Genomic DNA, 25,488 nt, shown 5'->3' on the forward strand with positions numbered 1-25,488 from the left:
CAGCTGAGTTGACATGGGGCTAATTTGAAGGGGGAAAAGGGACAAAAGTGTCGTTTATTGGTAAGACAAAAAATAAAAATAAAAAAATTATATATACATATATATATATATATATATATATATATATATATATATATATATATATATATATATATATATATCCCTTATTTTTGTCTATAAATCAAGGCAAAAAATAGATGAATAAATATATATAAATATATATGTGTATATATATATATATAATATACATATATTTATTTATTTTCTTGCCTTGGTTTATAGACAAAAATAAGGATTTTCAACTTTTCATTCCGACCTTTCCAATTTGATTCTACAGTACTTCTCACTAAGACAATGGCGTTCCCTGGTGGTGTTTTGTGGCTTCGAATTCCATCGTGCACATGCAACTGGATCCAGAGAAACCCGAAACAACCGGCAACAACAAAAAAGAGAGTCGAACTGGATCAAAATTGTGAGAACCAATTACTTTGACGTAAACGGCAGCTATTCCAAAACTCTGCTCTTAGTGTGTAACTTTGTTGCGTTTTTGTGTTCAGAATGAACCTAGTGAGCGAAGTGTCACATTGCTAGCTTTGCACAACCCACTGCTAGCTTCTTTGAAATATTTTTAAATGCGCCTTCTGTTATGAGTATTTTAAACATGCACGGTTTAATGTACACAGCCGGGTGGCTGATAAAAAAATAGCCCCCTGTTTGAAAATTTTATTATTACTACGCTCCGTTACTAAGAAGCTAATTTTGAACGATAGCGCTTTGTACGTGGATAGGCGGAGTTATCAATTTTTAGAATTGGATCTTTCTTTCATTTTTGCTTTCAATATACTGTGTTTACTTTTTGTTTGCATTGATGTTCCTTACGATATTTATACGACTCTGGTTAGTAAGGCGTTAAATACTTCAAAGGGGTTTGTGTTTGTGTTTATAACCAATCTGTACGTATTTCGAAAACTTGCTGTGAAGTCATGGAGGTACAGTAAATATTTTAATGAAATCGAATACAAAGTTGACGGTTTAAAACACACTGAGTTAAAAATGGTAGGGTAATCGCCACTTGATTTGAATACAGATACTTGTTCTTCTCGGAAAGGAAAAATGTTCAATTTCATCAAATTCTTTGCCTCCCAGTCAAAACGATTGGACGTCTATTGAATTGAATTGGATGCTTTTATTGTCATTATCCAAGTATAATGAGATGTAAAGTTTTGACCACGAAGTCCACAAATATCAACAACAAACACAAATAATTAATCAATAAATAAGTAATAAGTAATAAATAAATATGTAGTCAACATAAGTAGTAGTCACAACATAAATGAGAATGGAAGCGCAGAAATAACCACAACAAACAGATAAATAAGCACTAAATAATTATAAATAAATAAGTACTCAACATAATAAATAATTAGCAGTCAACATAGATACACATAAATACAGTGGTACCTCGACATACGAGCACCCCGACATACGAGAGCATTTCGAGATACGAGTAAAATTTAGAGCAAATAATTATCTCTAGATACGAGACAAATTTCGAGATACGAGAAACCCAGGTGGCCAAGACATGACTGTTTATGATTTTTTTGCCGCATCTCTTTCGTGTATAACAGATATTTACGAGCACTGGGCGGAGCGTTGCATTTTTTCTGTGTTTTTTTTTCCGTCACTCAGCGCGAAATACGCCGCGATCGCTAATACGAGGAGTATATATCACTTCTCGTTGGCTGCTCATAAGAACATCAGGGGCACTGGCGGAGCGGTGCATTTTTTCAGTGTTTTTTTCCCCCCTTAGCCTGTTGGCGGAGCGATCGCTAATACAAGACTAGTACTTCTCGTTGGCAAGTAGTCGTGTGTTATCCTATTGTGAGGACATTACTGTGCATCATTTTGGGAATATTTTGAAGGGAATACAAAATCAAACAACCCTCGGTTGCATATGAAAGTCAGGGTGGAGGCGGGGCAAACAGCCAAGAGCAGAAAGGTATCAAACTTTAATACAAAATTAGAATTAAGTTTAGTGTAAGGTTAGATTAAACTTATTTTTTGAATGTGTCTGCATTGTAATCCAAGTTCATTTAAATGTGTTTATGTTATGAAACGAATTAACGCCCCCCCTGGCTGCAATCAACTGATTACACATGCAAAAAGTGTTTGCTTGTTTGGCCCCTATGGCCCTTTGAGAACCGGTTTGAGACCACTGCTATACATATATATGGGCTGGCAATGAATGACTTCTTACTCGTTTTGTTATTGTGACACAATGCAGGAAAAAATATATCCAAAGTAGATTTCCTCACAGTGGGGAACCTAGGTTCAAATCCAGATCGGTCCACCTGTGTGGAGCTTGCATGTTCGCCTGTGTGGGTTTTCTCCGGGTACTCCTGTTTCCTCCAACATTCCAAAAACATGCATGCTAGGCTGATTGGACACTCTAAATTGCCCCTAGGTATGAATGTGAGCGTGAATGGTTGTTTGTCTCCTTGTGCCCTGCGATTGGCTGGCGACCAATTCAGGGTGTTCCCCGCCTCTTGCCCGAAGTCAACTGGGATAGGCTCCAGCACCCCCCTAGTGAGGATGAAGCAGTTCGGAAAATGAGATGAGATGACATGTTCTTTTAATTAAATATACTGATATATTTTTTACCTAACCTACAGTACTAAAATTACTATTTTATTTTAATAAGAAAAAAAAACTTATTTATTAATTTAAAAAATGAATTTCATTGAATTTTCATTGTGCACTATAGAAATTTTATTATAATTTTTTTTTAACGAGAAGCCTGAACTCATTGCACATGATTTACTGTCACTGGCCACATAAAATGAGGAGGTGTGCCAGATATGGCTCCCCTGCCACTATTTTGACACGTGATTTCGTCATTGGATGTAGTATTTTTATTTTTAAGTTATTTTTATGTGAAAATCACAAATATATATCAAAGGGTTGTTACGAAATTTTCTGTAATAAATAAATAAAAATCCATATTACTGTCGAGGTCTAAATTCAAATCCCGGAAATCAGTCGATACATTTGTTGTCAATTTAAAAAAGAAAATGGAGGGGCCCTGTACATTTTGTTTACGATATAGTTGGTAAAACATTTTGAAGAAAAAAAAGAATAGTACTTACTTTATTTATTTTGAGAGCCAATTTACCCAGTGTACTGTATATACATTTAGTTGAGAACCACTATCCTTCTGGGCTACAAGTAGCAGCTGTGTGGCCAATTGTAGCCCAGAAGGATCGAGACAGATGGCTTTCAAAAAATACATATCTATGACAACTGACCCTTCATGCTCAACCCGGGTAGTCCATTAGTCCTTGTGTAGGATTTGAAAACAATTTCATCTACATCATTCAAACAATTTCTTTTGAAATGTAGTATTTAATTTTTTTATTTTAAAAGATGTTTCTACTTCAAGTTATAATGTATAGTTTTCCTGAATCGTCTGTATGTGGAGAATCACAGTCATTCACGTGTTGGTAATCTGCCAACAACTTCCACATTTTGGCATCTCTTCCCCAAAGATTTCATTCAACGAGAAGACGCTAATGAGCTGTTTTGGCACAAGATGGGTGAACAATTTATTAGGTGGCTGTTTCACTTGCTACAATGGACAATAACAATAGTTTCCTGTTGCCGACCAACCCTGGGTTCAGTCCCTACCACGGCATAAATTGTAGGACTCCACACTAGAAATGTAGAAGTAAAAAAGTATTTAGAACTAAAGGCAAAACTTCTTTAACAAGCAATAAGGCTTCTGCAATTTCCCCGAGTTAGTCAGCTAAACTTGAGATCATTCTCATCAGAGCGTTGAGGTCAGTGGGAATATACCTATAATATATAAATCTATGCCACCGTAATTTTCTTCTAACGCTGATTTTTTTTCAGCATCGAAATCCTCACATTGAATTTTTTCAGCCTAGAAAATCTGACACAAAAATTGAGTGAGAAAAATTCAATTTCTACAAATTCACTCACATAAACATTCACTTGCAGAAAAAGCAATCAAGTTCATTGGAGCTCATGCGGTAATGAGAAGTAGAATAAGCAGCCACAGGAGAGTTCATTTGCTCAGCCTTATCTTCAGGGAGTATGACGACTGACAATAGATTCAAAGGTGTTCGCCAGATGTATAAATGAGACAGGGATCTTTTGCTTCTCCCTGTTTACCCGGACATCGCAACAGATTTTTCTTTTTTAAAGTGAATATTTTGCAACAAATCTTGTCTACTGTTTTTTTGCAGAATTTTGACTGAATTTGCTGATTTAAAAAAGTCTGTTAGAACTTTAATGGCAAAAAATATTTTTTACAAATTCAAGTGGCCCAGATTTACTTTCATATAGTCATACCTCTACTTACCAAATTAATTGGTTCCAGAACTTTTTTCGTAACTTGAAAAAATTGTAAGTAGAGGTGTACTTTATATGTAAATTCTTTAATTCGTTCCACGGTTCTCAAACAACTACCGACTAAACCCTTAAAAGTTGGTCAAAGTGTCCCAATTTTGTATGGATGATGTGAGGAAACACACAAAAATGAGAGAAAATTATAAGTAAATGATTTATTAATGTTTTAAAATAAATAAAGCATATGAAAATGTGCCCTGCGCCATGCGCCACTGAAATAGTTCCCTCCGCGGCCGTAATAATGGAATCTGACACCCAAGTTTGTCTGACAGATGGTGGCAAGAGCCCGTTCTAACATATCTCAAGTCACCCATTTGCATAAAAAAATTGTAACCTGAAGATTTTTTACCCAGAGGCATTCGTAAGTAGAGGTATGACTGTATGCCAAAGTTACTATGTAGTCAGTTCATTGTTAGAGCATATCTTGTTAGTCTTTCACTATTAACAGCAAGATGGTCTGTGTCGTATTGTTCTGTTTTTCTTTATAGCAATTTCCCATCATGGTGAACCAGGTTCAGCGAGCAGACGGTAGCTGGCAGTCATGCAAGAGTGACTCCAGTGGGGCGGGCACCAGCGGGGAGAGTTCCAAGGAGAGCTCCCGATGTTCCACACCAGTGCTGGATGCAGATCGTGCAGACAGGTTGCAGGACAAGATGAGGAAGCGCATCGAATCCGGGGACCACTGGTTCTCTCTAGAATTCTTTCCTCCTCGTACGGCCTCAGGTGCGGTCAATCTTATCTCCAGGTACGAAATACAATAAACATATTTGTTATGTAGCTATATTATTGTACGGTCACAATAAAGCATGGAGAGCCTGCGGTTGTCATTTCAAATTGGACACAGTGTTTTTTTGCCGTTATTCTTTTTTCAGATTCGATCGTATGGGCTCTGGGGGGCCACTCTTCATCGACATTACTTGGCATCCAGCCGGAGATCCAGGTTCAGACAAGGAAACGTCGTCCATGATGATCGCCAGCACTGCAGTCAACTATTGTGGCCTGGAGAGCATCCTCCACCTAACATGCTGTAACCAGACCAAAGACAAGATCACTGGCTATCTGGCGAAAGCAAAGCACTTGGGCCTGAAAAACATCATGGCCTTAAGAGGAGGTATGCACGTTATTGTAATATTGATTTGAACGTGAGCAGTGATTTGTTTTAATTGTCCCAATTATTACCGCTATTGTTGCACCGATTCTACATGCGACCTCATTCTCTGTGACATCACCTTCTGTTTTTAGATTTTTTTGTGGGCGGATTTTTTGATGCTCTTCTATCATTTTAAAGTGACTTACAGGATTTAATATTGTTACTGCTATTGGTACAACACAAATTACCACATGCGTTATTGTGATATATCCACAGACCCAATGAGTGCAGATTGGGAGGATGAGGAAGGTGGTTTCAACTATGCCATTGACCTTGTTAAACACATACGATCAGAGTTCGATGACTACTTTGACATATGTGTAGCAGGTAAGACTTTATCTACTGATTAGGTGAATATCCACAGGTTATCCATGAGAATGCATGTGCTCCACAGGTTATCCCACTGGCCATCCGGAGGCGGAAAGTTATGAGGTAGACGTGAAACACCTAAAGGAGAAGGTGGATGCTGGAGCAAACTTTGTTATCACACAGCTCTTCTTTAGGGCGGAATCCTACCTTAAATTTCTTGAAGACTGTCGGACAGTTGGGATCACATGTCCCATTCTTCCAGGGATCTTCCCCATTCAGGTAACACTTAAAATTCTAACGTCTGAAATAGTAGCAAATAGGTTTTAAAGGACAGACACCATTTGATGTGCATCCCAGTGAAAAGAATCTGGCTTGATAGATTGAAAAAAAATACAATGAATTTTGTTTTTCTGGTGTGTAACAGTGTGTATGTGCGTGCGTGTAAAATTCCTGTGGTCCTTAAGCGGTAATTTTTTATAATAAAATATTTTCAGTATTTTCATCGATCTACAACATTTGCTAATTGCATACTCTAATACTTGGAACAACTGTTTTTCGCATGAAGGTTATTTTCATTAATTGTTGTCGTTCCCTTTAACTCACAGCTGGTGGCTAGATAGCCAGTTACGGGCCACCACATCATTTTGTGGTACATGAAAGTGAATAATGTGCATTCATTGACTTTCTCACTACAGAAATGAAATAATATTTACTGATTTCATTTTTTAAGGGATTTTCTTTTACAGGAAAAAAAATAAAAACAGTATATTAACATTTTTGTGTGTGTTGTTTTTAATACAAAAACAACAAATGCAGAATTTAATGACATAAAAAAAAAAATTAAGACAAAATGTAAATAATTGAAAGTGTAAAATTGATATGTGAAAAGGAAAACATCTGTTAGTTAGGATTTGGACAAATTTGACGTCAACAACGTCTCCAAACATGTCTCCACTGTCAATTTATTATTCGTTTTATTTAGGATTAGTTATTGATTAGCCAATGAATCACGGCACCCCCTATTTGGAAGACACAGTGGCCCTCTAAAGCACATGTATCCAAACTGGTCCTCAAGGGCCACTGTATGTGCAGGTTTTTGTTCTAAACCACAGGTGTCAAACTGATTCCAGAAAGGGCTAAGAAGGTGCAGGTTTTCCTCCCTACTGAAACAGCGCAGACAGTTAGGCCAATGAGGAAGGAGGTCTGCTGGAAGAAGCAACACCTCACTGCAATCAACTGATTACCGTTGTAAGAGAACAGATTGGTGAAAAGGTGTTGTCTTGGTGGGTTGGAACAAAAACCTGCACCCACTCGGCCCTTTCTGGAATGAGTTCTAAACCAGGGGTGGCCAAGCCCGGTCCTCGAGAGCCCCTATCCAGTCTGTTTTCCATATCTCCCTCCTCTACCACACCTGAATCAAGCAAGCTGTCCAGAAGGTTGAATCCAGATTACTTGATTCGGGTGTGTTGGTGGAGGGAGATATGGAAAACAGACCGAATAGGGGATCTCGAGGACCAGACTTGGCCACCCCTGTTTTAAACGATACAGCACAGACAGTTTAAACAATAAGGTTTCTCCGTAATTAAGCAGCACCTGACTGTAACACTTGTAAGAAGCCTGACTGATGAAAACTGGTCCCTTGATCAGTTGGAATAAAAACCTGCACCCACCGTGTCGCTTTCTGGAATAGTTTGGGTGCCCCTGCTCTAAAGCAATCCGTAACTACGATGTGGCCCATGAGAAAAGGACGAATTAAATTAAATATATTGAAATTAATGACTTTATTTAGAAAATTTGGTTTGTTACTTTTTTGTATTTTATTCAATCATTCTCATTCTCATTGGCTTCCATTGACATCACTGTCAACATGAAACACAGAAACATGATTATTCACAGCCAGTCTTCCCAGTCTAAATAAATTGGAGGTCTAGTCCAGGGGGAGGCAATTATTCAATCTAGTTTTACTAGCTATAGATGGCAAAATAAACGCAGACCACATTCATACTACACTTTAATATTGAATAGGGACCGCAAGATAACGCTCCATGAGCCACAAATAGCAAATAGTTTGAACCACCCTGCACTGGATGGTTTCGGCAACCATGGAGTCAAAAGCGATATAATGAAACTCATACAGTTTATTTGGAAAGTTTACAAAAGATAGCAATAAAAAATATTTATTGTGTGTCTGCAGGGCTACCAGTCACTGTGTCAGCTTGTCAAGTTGTCCAAACTGGAGGTACCAGAGGAGATCATGAAAGTTATTGAGCCAATCAAAGACAATGATGCAGCCATCCGTAATTATGGAATCCAACTTGCAGTGGAGATGTGTAAACTGTTACTAGAAAGCGGCAAGGTGCCCGGTCTGCACTTCTACACTCTAAATCGAGAGGTAGCCACCATGGAAGTCCTACGACAGCTCGGCCTGTGGATAGAGGACCCCAGGTAGCTCCAGCTTTCTCCCTTTCGCATTGGTTGTTGGCACTTTTATCCAAGTAAGAGCTAGTTTTCTCCGCTAGGCGTCCTCTCCCTTGGGCGGTGAGTGCGAATCCCAAGCGTAAAGTTGAAGATGTGCGACCAATCTTCTGGGCCTCCAGGCCTAAGAGCTACATTTACAGAACCCAGGAATGGGATGAGTTCCCAAATGGCAGATGGTAAGATTTTTTAAAGTAAAAGCTGCTCTAGAAACAGGTTCAAACTCAAACTTCTGTCTCACTAGGGGTAACTCCTCCTCTCCAGCTTTCGGTGACTTAAATGATTACTACTTGTTCTACTTGAAGAGCAAGTCATCCAAAGACGCCCTGCTGGAGATGTGGGGAGAGGAGCTGAAGAATGAGGAGAGTGTCTATGAGGTCTTTACCTGCTATATTACAGCTCAGCCAAATCGCGATGGACGCAAGGTATATCGGACATTTTTGTATTTGCAGTTTTAGTCAAAGTGACCTAAATTCAGTCCTGTCAAGATGGATTGTATGTCTTTCGCCATCAATGGCAGCTACAGTGGTACCTCCAGATACGAGTTTAATGCGTTCCAGGACTGAGCTCGTATGTCGATTTACTCGTATCTGAAATGAACGTTTCCCATAGAAATGAACTAAAGACAAATTAATTCGTTCCAACCCTCTGAAAAAACACCCAAAACAGGATATTGGATTGGAAAAACATTTTTATTTGTTCTAATTCGCCATCTATTAATAGAGTAACAAATAACTAGTGGTTATGATGTTTAATAGTACTAAAATTAGACGGATTTCGCGCAGGGGAGAGAGACAGAGAGGGGGGGGGAATTTTTGCACGGCAACGAGCTAGTAACATAACATTATTTTTTTTTAAATGAACTTGAATTACGATACAGACACAGTCAGAAATAAATGTAATCTAACCTTATACTAAACGTAATTCTAATTAGATTTTACATTTTTATACCTTTCTTCTCCTGGGTTGACTCTATTTGCCCCGCCTCCACCCTGACTTTCAGCTGCAGCTAAAAGGAACCTATCGAGGGTTGTGTGCTTTTGCCTTCCCTTCAAAATATTCCCAAAATGATGCACACAAATGTCCTTGCCTTGGAAGTAGACTCCTCTCGTATTAGCGAACAAGCTCCGCCATTCTGCACTGACTAACGGGAAATAAAAAACACTGAAAAAATGCAACGCTCTGCCCAGTGCTCGTAGAGACATCACACCAGGGAGTTGCGACCAGAAAGACAGTGCCCATGATGTTCTTAATATCAAAATTTGTCTCGTATCTCAAGATAAATATTTGCTCGAAATTTTACTCGTATCTCAAATTGCTCGTATGTCGGGGCACTCGTATGTCGAGGTATTACTGCATTGTTAACAGCTTTTTAATGTATTTTTTAAGGGCTTTACGACCCACATTAGTACTACATTAAAAATATTGAAACCTTTCTCTTTGTCAGGTTATGTGCATGCCGTGGAATGACGAGCCTCTGGCACAAGAAACCAACCTACTAAAGGATGAATTGGAGAAAGTGAACAGACGAGGCGTACTTACCATCAACTCCCAGCCTAACATCAATGGCAAATCCTCCACTGACCCAATCGTGGGCTGGGGGCCCCCTGGAGGTTACGTCTTTCAAAAGGTATGACCACTTCTAGTTCACATCTTCTGATAGCAGGGCTCTCAAAGGTGAACCCCAGGGGCCAATTGAGATCCATGGGCCAATACAGCGTGGCCCGTAATCGATATGACAGTTTACAATATGTGAGGCCTGCGTGTATTTTTCCATGGATAATAAAAAAACGAACTAAAATTCAACTAAATACAATCATAAATCAGTCATGACTAAAGAACCTGCTAGTACTATTCGTAAATCAAAACACGTAGCCCACTTTTATGTCTAAAATGCCTTTCCTATTCCTGCATCCTCACCCTCTTGCCACTGGAACAACGAAATTTCCCGAATACGGGATGAATAAAGTTATCCAATCCAATCCACTCAAGGCCATTTATGTATTTTTTTATATATTAAAAAAAAGAAAAAAAGTTGTCATAAAATTTAAATTAAATTGAATAAATAACTAAGTAAAAAATACATTTGTGCCCCATCCTAAATTTCCCCTAGGTGTAAGTGTGAGCGTGAATGGTTGTCCATCTCCTCATGCCCTGCGATTGACTGGCCACCGATTCAGGGTGTCCCATGACTGATGCCCATAGTTAGCTGGGATAGGCTCCAGCACCCCCCACAACCGTTGTGAGGATAAGCGGTTCAGAAAATGAATGAATGAATACCGTATTTTCACGACTATAAGGCACACTTAAAAGTCTTAAATCTCCAAAATAGACAGGGCGCCTTATAATCCACTGCGCTTTATATATGGACCAATACTAAAATTATCACGATAAGATAAAATAAATCAGTCGATAGGGTACCCCATCCTCTACATTCCCTTTAGCGCAGCACCATCTAGTGGGTGCGCCTTTAAATGCAATACGTCGTGTGTGTGTCAAATACAGAAATAGCACTCGTTACTGACACTGCGGCCTTAAATGCGATGCGCCATATAGTCGTGAAAATAGGGTAATATAATATTTTAACGGTATGTATAATGCTATATAAAATTGCCTACACATATTAGTACAGTGGTACCTCGACATACGAGTGCCCCGACATACGAGCAATTTGAGATACGAGTAAAATTTTTAGCAAATATTTATCTTGAGATACGAGACAAATTTTGATATACGAGCAGACAGCGGACGCGAGAGGCTGCTCATAAAAACATCATGGGCACTGTCTCTCTCCCCGCAACTCCCTCATGTAATGTCTCTGTGGTCATAACTGCCTCTTTGCAATGCCTCTGCGAGCACTGGGCGGAGCGTTGCATTTCTTCAGTGTTTTTTTTCCGGTTAGTCATTGTGAGGCGATCGATAATACAAGAGTTATATATGCTACTTCTCGTTGGGAAGTGGTCGTGCGTTATCCTATTGTGAGGACATATGTGTGCATCATTTGGGGAATATTTTGAAGGGAATACAAAATCAAATAACCCTCGATATTGACTGAACGTCAGTGTGGAGGCGGGGCAAAAAGAGCCAACCAGGGAGAAGAAAGGTATCAAAATGTCAAACAAAATTAGAATTAAGTTTAGTGTTAGGTTAGATTCAATTTATTTTTGAGTGTGTTGCATCGTAATCCAAGTTCATTTAAATTTGTTTATGTTATTTTACGCGTTGCCGTGCAAAAAGCACAGGTCTTTGAGGGTCAGAGTTCTAGCTGATAGACAGGTGTTCAAATACTTATTTGCTGCTGTATGACACAAATAAATCGTTTAAAAAATCAAACAACCCAATTTCTGGATTTTTCTTTTTAGATGATCTCTTTCACATTGGACATGCACCTACTATAAAAATTTCAGATCCCCTTCATGATTTCTAAGTAGGGGATCTTGCAATATAGCAGGGTGTTCAAATGCTTATAGAACTCCCTGTTTATCTAATATTAAGAAAAAAATGTTTTAAAAAATTGGATAAGTTGAAGTTACGTGCAAATAAAAAAGTGGTATAAATATATAATGTATACTTTAAAAAAAGAACCATACATCAAGCTAATGATAACCTTTTGGTGTGTTTTTCCAACAAGTTAGCCAACGTGAATTTGTACCTTTTTAGGGAAATCATTGATGTAGCAAATAGTACTCTTTATTTCTACAACCCCCACTACATTAAGTTTGGTCTTACAATGTTATTTCAATTATTTCTGTTCAATAGGCTTACTTGGAATTCTTTACATCAAGTGAAAATGTGTCTGCTCTCCTCGAAGTACTAAAGAAGTACGAACCCCGTGTTAACTACCACATTGTAAATGTGCACGTAAGTTTGAACAGAAAGTGCAGCTTTTCCAGATTTGCCATAGTCAGTGCATAACCACAGTTATTGTCCACAAAGGGCCATAACCGAACCAACGCTCCGGACATGCAACCTAATGCTGTGACATGGGGAATATTCCCCGGTAGGGAGATTGTTCAGCCCACCATTGTGGACCCAGTCAGCTTCATGTACTGGAAGGTAAAAACTTTGCTTTATGTAAGTCAGGGGTGGCCAAGTCCGGTCCTCGGGAGCCCCTATTCAGTCTGTGTTCCATGTCTTCCTCCACCAACACACCTGAATCAAATCATCGGAATCGGTATGATGCTTTTGGACAGCTTGCTGATGAGTTGATCATTTGATTCAGGTGTGGTAGAGGAGGGAGATATGGAAAACAGACTGCATAGGGGCTCTCGAGGACCGGACTTGGACCCCCTTGATGTAAGTGCTTGTCAATTGCTTCCTCGTCAATTTGTTATTTCTATTAGGATGAGGCTTTTGCATTGTGGATTGAGCAGTGGGCCAAACTGTACGAGGATGAGTCACCTTCGCGGATGATCATTAAATATATCCATGATAACTACTTTCTGGTGAACCTGGTGGACAATGACTTTCCATTGGACAACTGTCTGTGGCAGGTGATTGATGACATGTTTGAACAGCTGGATGCATCTCCACAGGCACTACCCCAAGAACTATTATCATAGGCCTATGCTCAAATGTTTATTTACTTATAGAAGGATAAAGAAAGCACCCCAAAATATTTTATCATGCTGCTACTTAAAGGATAATGTTTACTCCACAATGTTTTAGTCAGTATTCTATATCTTTTGTACTTTTAGTAGGTTTTTAAGATGAAAATGGTGGGCCTGTTGTCGGAAGGGATTAGTCACTTACCTCATTGGCGGTCATTGACGGTGAAAAAATATCCAATCTTTGAATTTGTCAAACGGATTGCACGTTACCTAGTGACAAACTCATTTAAATTCACAGCAGACGGATGACAACGTCATGTGATTGGATCTCTCTAATCGTCAATGGGACTGTACTGTCACTTAAAAAACATTTTGTATCTTTATTCATAAGAATGATATGTGACTGCTTTTAGTTGTTTTTATTGACTTTACTTTTTAACTGTATGTTTTTCAAACCAATATCAAATGAATTTTAAATAGCAATAGGAAAGTGGGTTAAAACTGATGATATAGGAAGCTAGAAAACTTATCAGATTGTGCCAACTCTCCAAATAATAAATGTTTTTTGTGTACATTTTCAAAATCTATAAAACTTTCATATCAATTTTCTATAGTTATACTGTCACCAGCATGATTACATGCAATGAAAGGGTACACGGTCGATTGGTCGCCGGTCTTTTGGTCGCCGATCTTTTGGTCGCCGGTCTTTTGGTCACCCGGAAGTTTATTGATAATTACCATTTAAATCGTTGCTCAAATTCCCTAAATACAAACTACTAGTAATTATTATTTAGTCATACTTAATGCCCTATTAATTATTAGGCTAAAGAAAAGCTCCAAATTTCCCGTACTTTTATTGTGTTTTGTTGGAGAACTTGTTAAGACCCTGACGGACGTACCTTCCTAAGGGGACAACTCACGTACATACAAACTCTTATACACTCACACGTCGGCTCAGTGAAACTGCTCAGGGCCATTGTTGGCTTTTATTGATGCGTAGACCGTGTTGTTTTACCTTGTTTTGTCGCCGGTCTTTTGGTCGTCGGTCTTTTGATCGCCGGTCTTTTGGTCGCCTGTTGTCGCGGTCCGGGCGACCAAAAGACCGTGACCAAAAGACCGGCGACCAAAAGACCGGCGACCAAAAGACCGGCGACCAATCGACCGCACACGCAATGAAAGTGTGTGCTTCACAGTCACTGTGAATGATCTGATGAAGCCTTTAAGTGTGTGGGAATTGGGCGTATATTCATAAAACAAAAGACAGCTCACTTGAAACTTTCTCATCTCTCTCATTTTCTGACCCGGTTTATCCCCATTAGGGTCGCGGGGGGTGCTGGAGCCTATCCCAGAGGCAGCGGACACCCTGAATCGGTGGCCAGCCGATCGCACAAAAAAAACGGTCATTTCAAGCATGATTACATTAGTATAAAAATGCCACCTAGTGATGTAGTGGTTCATTCGCCTGACTTCAGTGCAGGTTGTCACGGGCTCAAATTCCGCTGCTGGTGGTATGATTATGAGCGCGAATGGTCGTCTGTCTCTGTGCGCCCTACGGCTGTCTGGCGACCAGTCAAGGGTGTTAATTGCCTTTCACGTGAAGTCAGCTGGGATAGGCTCCAGAAACCCACAGCAATCCTTATGTGGCTGCGTGGTACGAAAGATGAATGAACGAATAGTATAAAGATAGCTTCCGTTCAAAGTTATTTTCTTCCTGTTTCCAACATTTAGGAACTTTATAGTCCTTGGGTTCCACCAAGAGGACAGTAGCCAAAATTACATGTATGCAAACATTGCTGGCCTCGGACACAAATCTAAAACCGGTGGGGAAAAATGGTACTGCAACCAGGATCAAAACACATATTGATCCTGATTGCAACCTGGATACGAGACACAAAACTAATCTTGGAACTAATTGGTGGAGGGCTTAACTTCTATTGTAAACACAGACTCAAAATTTATTAATAAAATGGGCTGAGCATTTAATTCAACTGGGAAATCTCAGTTTAACCTTGTTAGAAGTATTTCCAGGAAACACGCTTCTTTAATGTGTATTGAAATATTTCTATAATTCTTAATTATGGCTCCTTTTAATATTAAGATTCCAGACCGGCCCATAATATATCATATGTGTACTGTTAAAACTGCTGGACAAGGAAGATTTTGTTTGTTACTTTTCTAAAGCTTGTCATTAAATTGGTATTTTCTTTCATTGGAATGTCATAAAACAATGTACGTATTTTTGTGACAGATGAAACATCAGTCCTTTGAGACCTTTTAATTTTTAGCACCAAAACTGAAATAATAGGACAACTCAAATCAATCCAGTTTGACAGTTTGTGGACTAGAAAAAAAAGTCACGGTAGGAACTTGAGCCTAACAGTCATAATAAATTGGGATTAAAATTTGTAACCTGTCAAAGATCAGGATCATCCCCTCTGAGTGTGTTGAACTCCTCAGAGGCCGAGTATTTATCGCAACTGTGGCCTGCATTTCCCTTTCGAAAACCAGCAGAAATCTCATCAAAAGTTCGTCCCTTGGTTTCGGGCACCTTGAAGTAGGTGAAAACAAAGAAGCCCAACAGTAGAACGGTGAATATGATGAAGACATAAGGGCCACAGAGTTGCTGAAAGAAGAAAAAAATGCTTAATTAAAAATTCAGCAAATGTAGGAGTATCTCCTGGACGTAGTTTATATATTTTTAAACAAGTTTACCTCAACATATGGAAACGACATGCCAACTAAAAAATTGGCAGACCAATTAGAGAAGCCAGCTAGTGCGATGGCAGCAGGTCGGGGCCCTTGACTGAAGAGTTCTGCCGCAATGAACCACGGGATTGGGCCTGGCCCGATTTCAAAAAAGGCTACAAAGACAAATATGGCCACAATGCTCACGTAGGACATCCAGCTGTGTTGATCCTGTGGAGGACGGAAAAAACTTAAAATCTATTTCTTTGAACAACAAATTTAATAACTAATGATGACATATCACAAGAGCGGTTTACAGCATTTCATGCACTTACACACAACGCCATAGCAATTGTTAGAGCAACTGCAGAAAATGCCATTCCCAATAAACCAGTCAGGTGCAGGGGTCTTCTGCCGATTCGCTCCACCACAAACAACTGCATGAAGCAAAGTACGACCATCAATTTGAGATTAAAACTGTTAGGCCATTGCAGATTTGGAGGACAAATTACTAAACTTATCTTCCAATTTTAAATACTCCACATACAAAAAGTGCAAATGTATATTTGCTTGGCCTGAAAGCAAGAAAAGAATGCTTTAATATTATTTTTTTAAATGACCCAATTAGACTGGAGTACATTTTAAAATTCATATTTTCTCTTGTCCTACCCTCCTACTGATCACATTGAATCTCATAAAACCTTATTAGTTAATTTCATTTTGGAGGTAATTTTGATTCACTTGTTTTTTTTAAGAAACAAAAAATTCCACATATGTATTAAGTATTTGTGACGTGTGCCCCACAATTTACATGCATCTTTGCTACCCCAACATTTTTATCATGGTAGTTAAGCATGTAGTCAGAATTAATAAATTTTCTTTTGTTGACATACTGTAAGTTTGTCCTCTCGACAGTAACAGCTTGCTAAACAGCTAGCTATTACCCCAAGGAGAGAAAGTCACATTAAAATGGCTTTAGGTTTTTGTAATAGCTAGCTTCTACTCCAGGGAGAGAAAACTAGCAGAATAGATTATTATTATTTTCTTGATTTATTTATACAAGTCACTTCATCCTCAGGATCAGCGGTAACCACCAACAAAACAGCTTGCATGTACTCCACAGAAAGAGCTACTATTAGTGCAAATTTGAAGCCCTAAGACTGTGATTAGTCCTAATATTGTAAATATATTTATGTAAAATAATTTATAAAGTACTGGGAACATATGGACGAGATGCAGCCAAAGGCATCATGGGATGTCAACCTATTTAATACTCACAGGTGATTTGTTGTGGATTCCCCACTATACGTTACTAACATTGCTTGTGCATTCATCTTTTTCCGTTCAGTTTTATCTGACCTATCTATCTTCCCTCTCCCGTTCGTTCGCCAACATCGTGTCCCCTTAGTAAGGGTAGACTTAGTTAGACACAGCAGGGCTATTGTATTTTTTAACGTTGGCCTACATATTAATTTTTTTTTCAAATCAGTTTTCCCTCTATTCTTCTGTCTGTTTTTCCTTTTCTTTGTCCCCACTAAGTTTTTCTCTGCCCTGCTGCTTTCTTCAGATAAACAACACAATATAATAAACCACAACAGGAGTACGTACAGCAAACTCCCATGTGGCATATTAAAACTGTTCCCATTCCAACAACATTCCATACCGGCCAATTGCTCCCCTTATTAATGATTGCAATTCCCCTTATTAAGCGATAAAAAACGTACAAATGCAACACGGCATATATTTACTCACATAGGGTGCACGTAAAAGTCTACCATTTTAGTGGGCAGGGTGCACATTCAGTATGGACTAAATTCAGGAGTCTGTAGATGTCGCTGTATGACGCTGACAGCTTGATTGTCTGGGTACATTGCTTACTGCCGCACTATATTCACATAGTGAAAAGGCGGACGTGTAAAAGGGAATGCGTTTGCGCATATCCTGCTTAAAGCATGACAATATTAGCAGTCGACAATGACGTTTTCGTCTGCTACCAGTGACCGAGACGATCCGGATTAGAGCCGAATGCGTAAAACGAGATCGGTTTTACAAAAACCTTACTTTAAAAAAAAATCCGTACAAAAGTTGTTATACGGTGTACACAATTTGAAATTATCAAAAAACATAAAATACGGGAAAAGCTTATAAGTTGACGGGTATGACACTCAAATTCTTATTCTCTGTGTTTAAACATCTGATTGTGACTGCTTGAAAAGATAATAATAATGTAAAAAAAATGTTACGAATGTTAACAATGTCAGATGAGCTAATTGATGTTTATTACCTATAATTGATGAAAATGTAGCAGAAAACCAAAAAAAGAAGGCAGTTTTTTGTCCTCTAATTCTGGAACGACCAGAGTATGTTTCTCAAAATGTGACTTACAGAAACCACAGTGAATGCCGTGTTTACGAATCCTGCTCCTATGGTTGCATACACAGGCTGGGACACACCAGCTCTTGTAAAGATCCCGGTAGAATAATAGAACACCTAAAAGGACCAGATAAAATAGAAGTGTTTGGCCTTGTGGAGATCCACAATCCACTGATGTACAATATTTTTATCTCTCCACTTTTGCTCTCTAGGAAAGCTGAACAGAACCCAAGCGTTGTGTGCCTACTCACCGCGTTGATTCCAGAAAGTTGCTGTGAAAGCTGTAGCATCACGGCAACAAGTAAAGGCTGCCGATAAATGGGAGAGCGCACGAGCTCTGCAATGGTGACTTTCTTCTCCACCATCATCTTTCGACTCTCCTCCTTCATCTCCATCATGTCCTCACTCACGTCGGCGCTCCCGCGCAGCTTCACTAATACTGCAAAGGAAGTGGAAAGTCGGAATTGCATATACGGTATTTATTCGAGTATAACGCGCAAAATGTTGTACCAAAAAAGAAGAATACAATCAATTGTTTGGTGAATCAGATGATGATCAATCAGACTTTGAAATTTTTTAAATATTATGATGATGAATTAGACTTTAAGGATTTCAAATTGTAAATTCCATTTGAGAATTGTGTTCATATTGGTAGTAGTTTGTTTTACCAGGTTTCCGTACCATATGTTTGAATTAATGTTTTGTCATGGCGACATGTGTTCAGCATTTGCCAGTTACCAGTACTGGTGCAATCCATGGTGTGAGCGGAGAAAAACTAAAAAAAAATGTATACCAATTTTTAGTCACAAATTAAGGGTGCGCGTTATACTCGAATAAATACGGTAGCTTCATTTTCAAGTCTCACCATTGGCGGCTTTGCTCTCCTCATTGCAGTTGATGAGGAGATATCGTGGGCTCTCCGGGCAAAGGGGCAGCAGGATCGACTGCAAAATGGCTGGGAGAAGAGTGAACCCCAACAACAGAGGCCAGAGGGAGGCATTCCCCATGATGGATTCCATCCCCAAAATCTGCACAACATATGATGGACTGAGTTACCAGCAGGATACAAGGTTGGCAGTCTGTTTTCTTGGATGTGGAAGTTTTCTGAACTCGTTTTCAAAGATAGCTGAAGTAACACCTCGAACATCACATTATTTTTCATAACCTCTGATATCATTTTAGCAGGTTTGCAAGAAAATTGTTGTTAAAAATGTCAAGAATTTCCCTGTTTAAGCTATTTTAGTTGGAAATCTTTTCTCGATTTCGTGAACAGCTGGATTCTCATTCAAATGTGCAATCTGTTTTTTGGAAAAAGGGCCACACAGCAAAGTTACTGGACCTTAAGTCTATTACATAACAACAATTAAATGAGCACGAGACCTCGCAGTTTTCAAATGTAGGGGTTTGTAATTGCACTGGTGGTGAATTGCTGCACGAATAAAAAAAATCATTGTTAGCAAGGTAGGTTAATATAAAAAATTCCGATCTATGGTGCATTCCTCAACAGCAAATGAGCACAATGGCAAATAATATTTTGATCTAATAAAATTTTAATTTAACCCCATGGATAACCCCGTGGATGAGTGGTTAGCGCGTCGCCGTCACAGTTCCGGCGTCCTGGGTTCGAATCCGGGTCGGTCCTCCTGTGTTGAGTTTCCATGTTCTCCCACCCCTGCGTGGGTTTTCTACAGGTACTTTGGTTTCTTCCCACATTCAAAAGACATGCAGGGTAGGCTGATTGAACACTCAAAATTGCCCCTATGTATGATTGTGAGTGTGAACAGTTGTCCATCTCCTTGTGTTCTGCGATTGGCTGGGCACCAATTCAGAGTGTACCCCGCCAAGTCAGTTGGGATAGGCTCTGGCAACACCCGCGACCCTTGTGAGTATAAGCGGTTCAGAAAATGAATGAATGAATGGTAATGCATTGACAACATCCACAAAGTTGATTTTGTTCCTCCACCCGAGAGAGTGACAATAAACATGCAAAATGTCGACTCATTTTCTGAATTGCTTTATCCTCATTAGGACCCCGCGAGGGGTGCTGGAGCCTATCCCAGCTGACTCCGGGCCAGAGGCGGGGGACACCCTGAATCGGTGGTCAGCTGATCGCAGGTAAAATGTCGATAGATGCTTTAATGTTATTTTGGCAATACTATATATTACCGCATCGCACAGGACTAAAATCTATCAGCTTCAAGGTTAAGGAAACACGCAGCTTCCAGTTTCGCTTTTGAGAACCCCTTTCCTGCAATGAACAGGTGCGAATGACAGCGTTTACCTGTGCCAAAAGGATGCCGATGACGACACCTAGCTGATGCAGGGTGCCCATTGCGCCGCGAAGAGAAGTAGGGGAGATTTCCTCAACATACATGGGCACAAATCCAGTAGACATTCCGGAATATAAACCAACAATGAAGCGCCCAGTGATGAGTAGCTCCCATGAAGCAGCCAGCTTGGAGAAGCTCATTAACAAAGCAGCGATAACGGCAGGCACGTTGGCTATGAGCATGGAGTTGCGCCTTGAGAAAGATACGCTTTCATTTATATTGATGTTAATTGGCTGAATATGATTCGACACAGGACTCTTACCTGCCAAAGCGGTTGACAAAGAGGCTCACCGAGAAGGAACCAATCATTCCACCCACAGAGAAGATCGCCACTGAGATGGACCACAGAGCTGTGAGTGTGCTCTGAGAGATGGGCTCCAAAAACCTGTCGGTCCATGTCTCATTGTAGAAATTTTCAATGATCTGTATCCAATCCAAAACAAAGCCAAAAAATATACATTTTTAGGTCAACCTATTTCACTAAAATTTTTCAGGTTAGAAATTAAGTAAACGGGACTTCAGTTAATTAGTTTGAACGGTACTTTCGTACTCTGAATTGAAAATATGAAGTACTGGTGCACAATTAAACTGTCCATAAAATGGACATGAGTTTAAATATATAAGTTACTACTTAAGACAACAATACTATGGTGTTTGCCACAAATCGATTGAATGGCCTTCAAACAATTAATTCCATATTATGTCCACATTCAACGAAATCTGTTACATTTCACTTGAAGAAAAAAACTAGTTTTTACAATTTTGTTGCTGAAACATTTCAGATATTCATTCATTAACAGCTGATTATCCTCATGAGGGTTGTGGGGGTGCTGGAGCTAACAACAGGTGATAGGCAGGGTACACCCTGAATTGGTTGCCTGCCAATCGCAGCTCACAAGCAGAGTAAAAACTAAACGCAGACACTCATTTCAGACATTTTAAAGTAAAATAGTTCTTCTTAACAAAATGACATGATATTGATGATTTAGATTTTAACCAAATTGACTAATTGTTACATCCCAATCTCTGTATTGATCGGGTGAGCATAATCCAATTTAGCGTATTTTCTCAAATACAAGCCGTATTTGTAGCCAAAAAAAATGTTGACTGAATCAAGGGTACTGCTTATATGTGCACAAATTAGACTTGACATGCACAAAACTGCAAGGTGACAAAGACAAAACGCCATAATGCAAGACAATGCAGCCAATACGGTCATTTATTTCAAAATAGAGAAAAGATAAACAGATAAAATGCAAAACAAAATTTATTTTCCCGTTTATGAATGAAATTCAAGAAAAAACACGTATCTTGCACAAAACGTGAAAAAACTCACTTACTTGTGCCTACCATTTCTCACTCAGAGCACTGCCATCTTACCTTTTACCGTTGGTTAAACATGCTCTGACTGGCCAGACGCGAGTAGCCCTAATCAATGTTCCCTTTAAGCAGCGCACGTGCGCAATTGCGCACTACTCTCGTCCTCTCTGCGCACAGCAAATCATATGGAGCGCACAAAATAAATTCCCTTTTTTTTTAGCTGTGAGGCCGACGTGCGAACCACTCATCCGCCGGGCCGCCCATTCATAGATATTAATCATTACATTTTATTATTACTAAATCATTAATGTGTAGTAGACATACACCTGCTTATGGCAGGTCTGATACTGGTGTGTGCCCATAGCGAGCAATGATGATGTTGCTCACACTGGTAATCAGTGTGCTCAGGGAGGTTGTCTTTCTGCCCAGACAGACAAAAAATTAGAGGGAACATTGGCCCTAATACATGTGTTCATAGTGTTTACCATGTCAGCACATCCCAATAGTTGTTAAGGCTGATCAAAGGTCTCGCTGGCGATCATTAAAATATCAGCCTTGATACCTGCATAATGTGTATCTCGTGCTATTATATTGCCTACCTGAAAATTGTGAATATGAGAGAAATCGTAAAATTCAATGTTTTTAAGGCAAGTACCGTAATTACTCGAATATAACGCGCACTCGAAAATAACACGCAGGTATAACTTTGGGCCAAAAAAATCTGGAAAAACGCAGTACTCGAATATAGTGCGCACCTAAAATTTCCCGCTGACGAAAATCAGAAATCTTACCTTTTTTTCTTCGTTTCACGATTGTTTTGTTCAAACAAATTTATTCATTAGAATCCTTCAAATGAAAAGTTCCTCTCTCTCTTTGTCTGTCCTCTCATACATCTCTTCGTTGAGAATCCTATCAACGTCCACGCTTCCTTCATCCACTTCCTCTTCCTCCCACAACACATCATCCGATTGGCTTTACGAGATGAAGTAAAATCCGTGCGTCAAAGTGAGTTTGACAATGCTTTTTACGATCGAAAATTTGTAATTTATTTTATTCAATTCAATTTATTTGGCAAGAAAAAGCACCAGGCTAAGGGCCATGTAACAAGACACCAAAAAAAAAAAAAAATAAAAAAAAATAAAATTAGTTTTTGATTATAACACGCACCCCCAACTATTGGAATTAATTATTTTGCAAAAACCTGCGTGTTATATTCGAGTAATTACGGTAATTCTTAGCGTGATATCGATGATGCCTTGTTAGTGCCGTATTTTTACAGATAGCAATACTGGTAAACAGTATGGCAGCACTAGTATTGTTTTAAAATTGATGGTTTACATGCTGCTTTGTTTCTTTAATTTTTTTAGGTGAAATGGAAATGGCCCAATGGTCAGGTAGTTAGTGCTTCGGCCTCACAGTTCTGAGATCAAGGCTTCGATCTCAGGTCCAAACCTTCCTGTGATGAGTTTGCATTTTCTCCCTGGGCTTGCATGGGTTTGCTCCGGGTACTCCGGTTTCCTCCCACATCCCCAAAACATGTATAATGAATGAAATGGAAATGATTGTGTTGAACGTGTACATCTATTACATCAAGTGAAGTTCCTTCAATCAAATCGGGGCAGACTTTGTAATGTCGACAAATATTGTATCACTGTAAAAAGTATGAGTCTAGTATCATAACATTCTAAATTCTATGATTCCTAAAGTTGGGAGCTGAACAAAGTTGTATATCACACTCTAGCCACTTTGAGATGTTCTCATTTGACCTATACTTATCTCTATACTGCATACCTGTGGCTCATTTGGGCAACAGCCTGACCACTTGGCTCCAGTGTGAGACCTTATGCAGTTCAAGCAAGCTGTAAGGCAGATGTGCTAACCTGCTCGTACACCGTGCTACAACAAATACAACATTCAACTCTGTAATCCTTTAAGATGCAAACCTAGCACTGTTTAATCCCATTAACCTGCTCCATGTCACTTCAAATTTGACTTAAACCCTTAGAGCAACTCACGCAAAGCGCAAGCGTCAAACTGCGTACATCTCAATCCATTGCAAAAAAAAAGAACAAGACAAAGTGAATACAATTTGATCAAATCCAAATTATGATAACCAATTTAAAGTGATCCGGCATAATATTGTTAAATCAAATTTTAGTCTTTGCATTTTATCACAGACTCACATTTTGAGGGGCATTGATGACACCGGTGTTGTAGCCAAACTGGAGAGATCCAATCACCGCTGTGCCTACAGCCATCATGAGCTGGGGTGTCATCTGACAAAAGATGCAGGATGTGAAGCTTTATATTATTATTTAACAGCTATCCCAATAAGATTATAGTGGTATAAAATCAGATGAATCAAACATTAACTATTTAATGAGACCCTTTACAGATCTGATTGATCATTTTTTTATAGAAAATCAAAGGTTTCAATGCGGATCTATAATGCAGCCCCAAAATTATGACCATCCTCGCATCTATGTCCGATCTAATATAAAGGAAAGCTAAATTTCTGGCTTTTTTCCATAGCCCTTTGTACTAAGTTGCCAGGTACACTGTCTAGTCTTACTGCTTTTAATTAAAGTAGATAAGTGTTTTACTAGAGTACTGCTTTTACGATGTTCAATGTTCTCACCACACATACAATACCTAACACTTGTGAAACAAGTTGAGACGAAGTTAGGCCAATTTGCTTTTGATTTTAGATAAACTTTAGCAGTTGAAAGGTGGCAAGAGGTCCATTCTGAAATAGTAGTTCCTATACAATACATTAATTCAGACAGTCAACAGCAATGAAAAACTGAAACTAAGTGTTAAACAAAAACAAAAGAATAAATGTTAAAAGAAAAACTTTCATATTTCAGATAGCAGCCACCATATATACATAAATATAGAAGGTATGTATCTTTGTTTTATCTATGTTCTGCTTAAATGACTAAAATAACGAAACTAAATTTCTACAGAACTACTAATTAAACAATGTTTAAATTACTTAAACAACTAATACTTAACTGATACTACTTTCAACTACTTTACTTTAATCGTAACTTCCAAACAAATGTTTCACGTTCCATTGTAAGTAACTACGGAAAGTATGAATGGCAATAATAATGTCCATCTGTTGCATATTAAGTGATTCACTCATATTTCTTTCATACATCTTTTCATCACACACAAGTTACCTCTCCAATGCACTCCATCTTGGCTTTTCACCCTCTTGAAAAAAATACACAATAAAAAAAAATAAAAAATAAAAAAACAGAAAAAGATACTTATCAGTTAGGTACCTTCAGTATTAAAACTTTTATTTAAAAAACACATGGTCGTAGTGGTCTAAATGGCAACCATGGCTGTACAAATGTGCACGCGAACCTGTGTGCAGTGTATCTCTCAGCGTTCCACGTGCTATGCCACACTGAGCAGCTTAATGTCATCAGTGCTAAGTGGATCTGGGTAGATCACTATGCTGATTGGCGGAGAGTGAAAAACAAGAAAACACATTGACACAGCACAATGTCAAACTGATGACCAATAATAAAGCTTTTTTTCCTACATAAATGTAACAGACAAACAACAGTGTAGCTACTTTGGGTGTTTTCGCGATTTATTAATATAGGTTACTCCTTTTAAATCACTGTGTAATTATGTGTCATTTTAATTCACATAAATAGGGGTGTCAATTTATAACAATTGTTTCGAGTGAGACTGTCTGTGTATACGAAAGAGGAAAAAAAGGTAGGGAGCGAGAGAGAGAGTGATAGAGAGTGAGAGAGTGAGAGAGTGTGAGTGAGAGAGAGTGTGAGAGCGTGAGAGAGTGAGAGCATTCCTTTTATCTACGCAAGTCTCTAAACCGTCAACTCGAATC

At 38.9% G+C, this 25,488-nt stretch overlaps 2 protein-coding genes and 1 long non-coding RNA gene across 5 annotated transcripts; 1 reads left to right on the forward strand and 2 right to left on the reverse strand.

Annotated features, from left to right (window-relative positions):
* Window positions 1-2: 2 nt before the first annotated feature.
* Window positions 3-18,401, forward strand: mthfr (methylenetetrahydrofolate reductase (NAD(P)H)). 3 transcript variants are annotated; one of them, XM_077617783.1, is made up of 14 exons: window positions 3-60; window positions 338-472; window positions 4,917-5,173; window positions 5,301-5,539; window positions 5,795-5,905; window positions 5,973-6,166; window positions 8,082-8,332; window positions 8,407-8,541; window positions 8,607-8,787; window positions 9,810-9,992; window positions 12,122-12,223; window positions 12,299-12,418; window positions 12,706-12,855; window positions 18,183-18,401. In XM_077617783.1, exons 3-14 carry the CDS (start codon window positions 4,929-4,931, stop codon window positions 18,189-18,191), a joined length of 1,920 nt encoding a protein of 639 aa, XP_077473909.1. In that variant the 5' UTR covers window positions 3-60; window positions 338-472; window positions 4,917-4,928; the 3' UTR covers window positions 18,192-18,401. The 3 variants fall into 3 exon arrangements, with proteins under 3 accessions (XP_077473909.1, XP_077473831.1, XP_077473976.1); XM_077617705.1 differs by lacking the exon at window positions 18,183-18,401 and having other exon boundaries at window positions 12,706-13,504; XM_077617850.1 differs by lacking the exon at window positions 18,183-18,401 and having other exon boundaries at window positions 4,917-5,151; window positions 12,706-13,504.
* On the reverse strand, window positions 4,063-7,006 carry LOC144087736 (uncharacterized). The gene is made up of 3 exons (XR_013304781.1): window positions 6,095-7,006; window positions 5,922-6,025; window positions 4,063-5,453 (listed from the first exon to the last, which is right to left on the reverse strand). It is a non-coding gene; the product is annotated as an uncharacterized LOC144087736 (long non-coding RNA).
* LOC144087449 (solute carrier family 2, facilitated glucose transporter member 1-like) lies at window positions 15,173-25,024 on the reverse strand. The gene is made up of 10 exons (XM_077617945.1): window positions 24,806-25,024; window positions 23,804-23,896; window positions 20,563-20,723; window positions 20,252-20,492; window positions 18,836-18,998; window positions 18,222-18,409; window positions 17,983-18,087; window positions 15,933-16,034; window positions 15,625-15,828; window positions 15,173-15,535 (listed from the first exon to the last, which is right to left on the reverse strand). Exons 1-10 carry the CDS (start codon window positions 24,821-24,823, stop codon window positions 15,326-15,328), a joined length of 1,485 nt encoding a protein of 494 aa, XP_077474071.1. The 5' UTR covers window positions 24,824-25,024; the 3' UTR covers window positions 15,173-15,325.
* Between the last annotated feature and the right edge of the window lie 464 nt (window positions 25,025-25,488).

This window comes from Stigmatopora argus, chromosome 1 (assembly GCF_051989625.1).
Source record: "Stigmatopora argus isolate UIUO_Sarg chromosome 1, RoL_Sarg_1.0, whole genome shotgun sequence".
NCBI classification, from domain to species: Eukaryota; Metazoa; Chordata; class Actinopteri; order Syngnathiformes; family Syngnathidae; genus Stigmatopora; species Stigmatopora argus.

Bases quoted from the DNA above. Each gene is read 5' to 3' on its own strand.
- mthfr (XM_077617705.1), top strand. From the start codon at position 4,929: ATGGTGAACCAGGTTCAGCGAGCAGACGGTAGCTGGCAGTCATGCAAG. The intron at 5,906-5,972 runs GTAAGACTTTAT...TGTGCTCCACAG, and splicing joins CTTTGACATATGTGTAGCAG to GTTATCCCACTGGCCATCCG. The intron at 9,993-12,121 runs GTATGACCACTT...TCTGTTCAATAG, and splicing joins GAGGTTACGTCTTTCAAAAG to GCTTACTTGGAATTCTTTAC.
- LOC144087449 (XM_077617945.1), bottom strand. The intron at 18,088-18,221 runs GTGAGTAGGCAC...TGGTCCTTTTAG, and splicing joins AACTTTCTGGAATCAACGCG to GTGTTCTATTATTCTACCGG. The intron at 15,536-15,624 runs GTAAACTTGTTT...TTCTTCTTTCAG, and splicing joins TGTCGTTTCCATATGTTGAG to CAACTCTGTGGCCCTTATGT.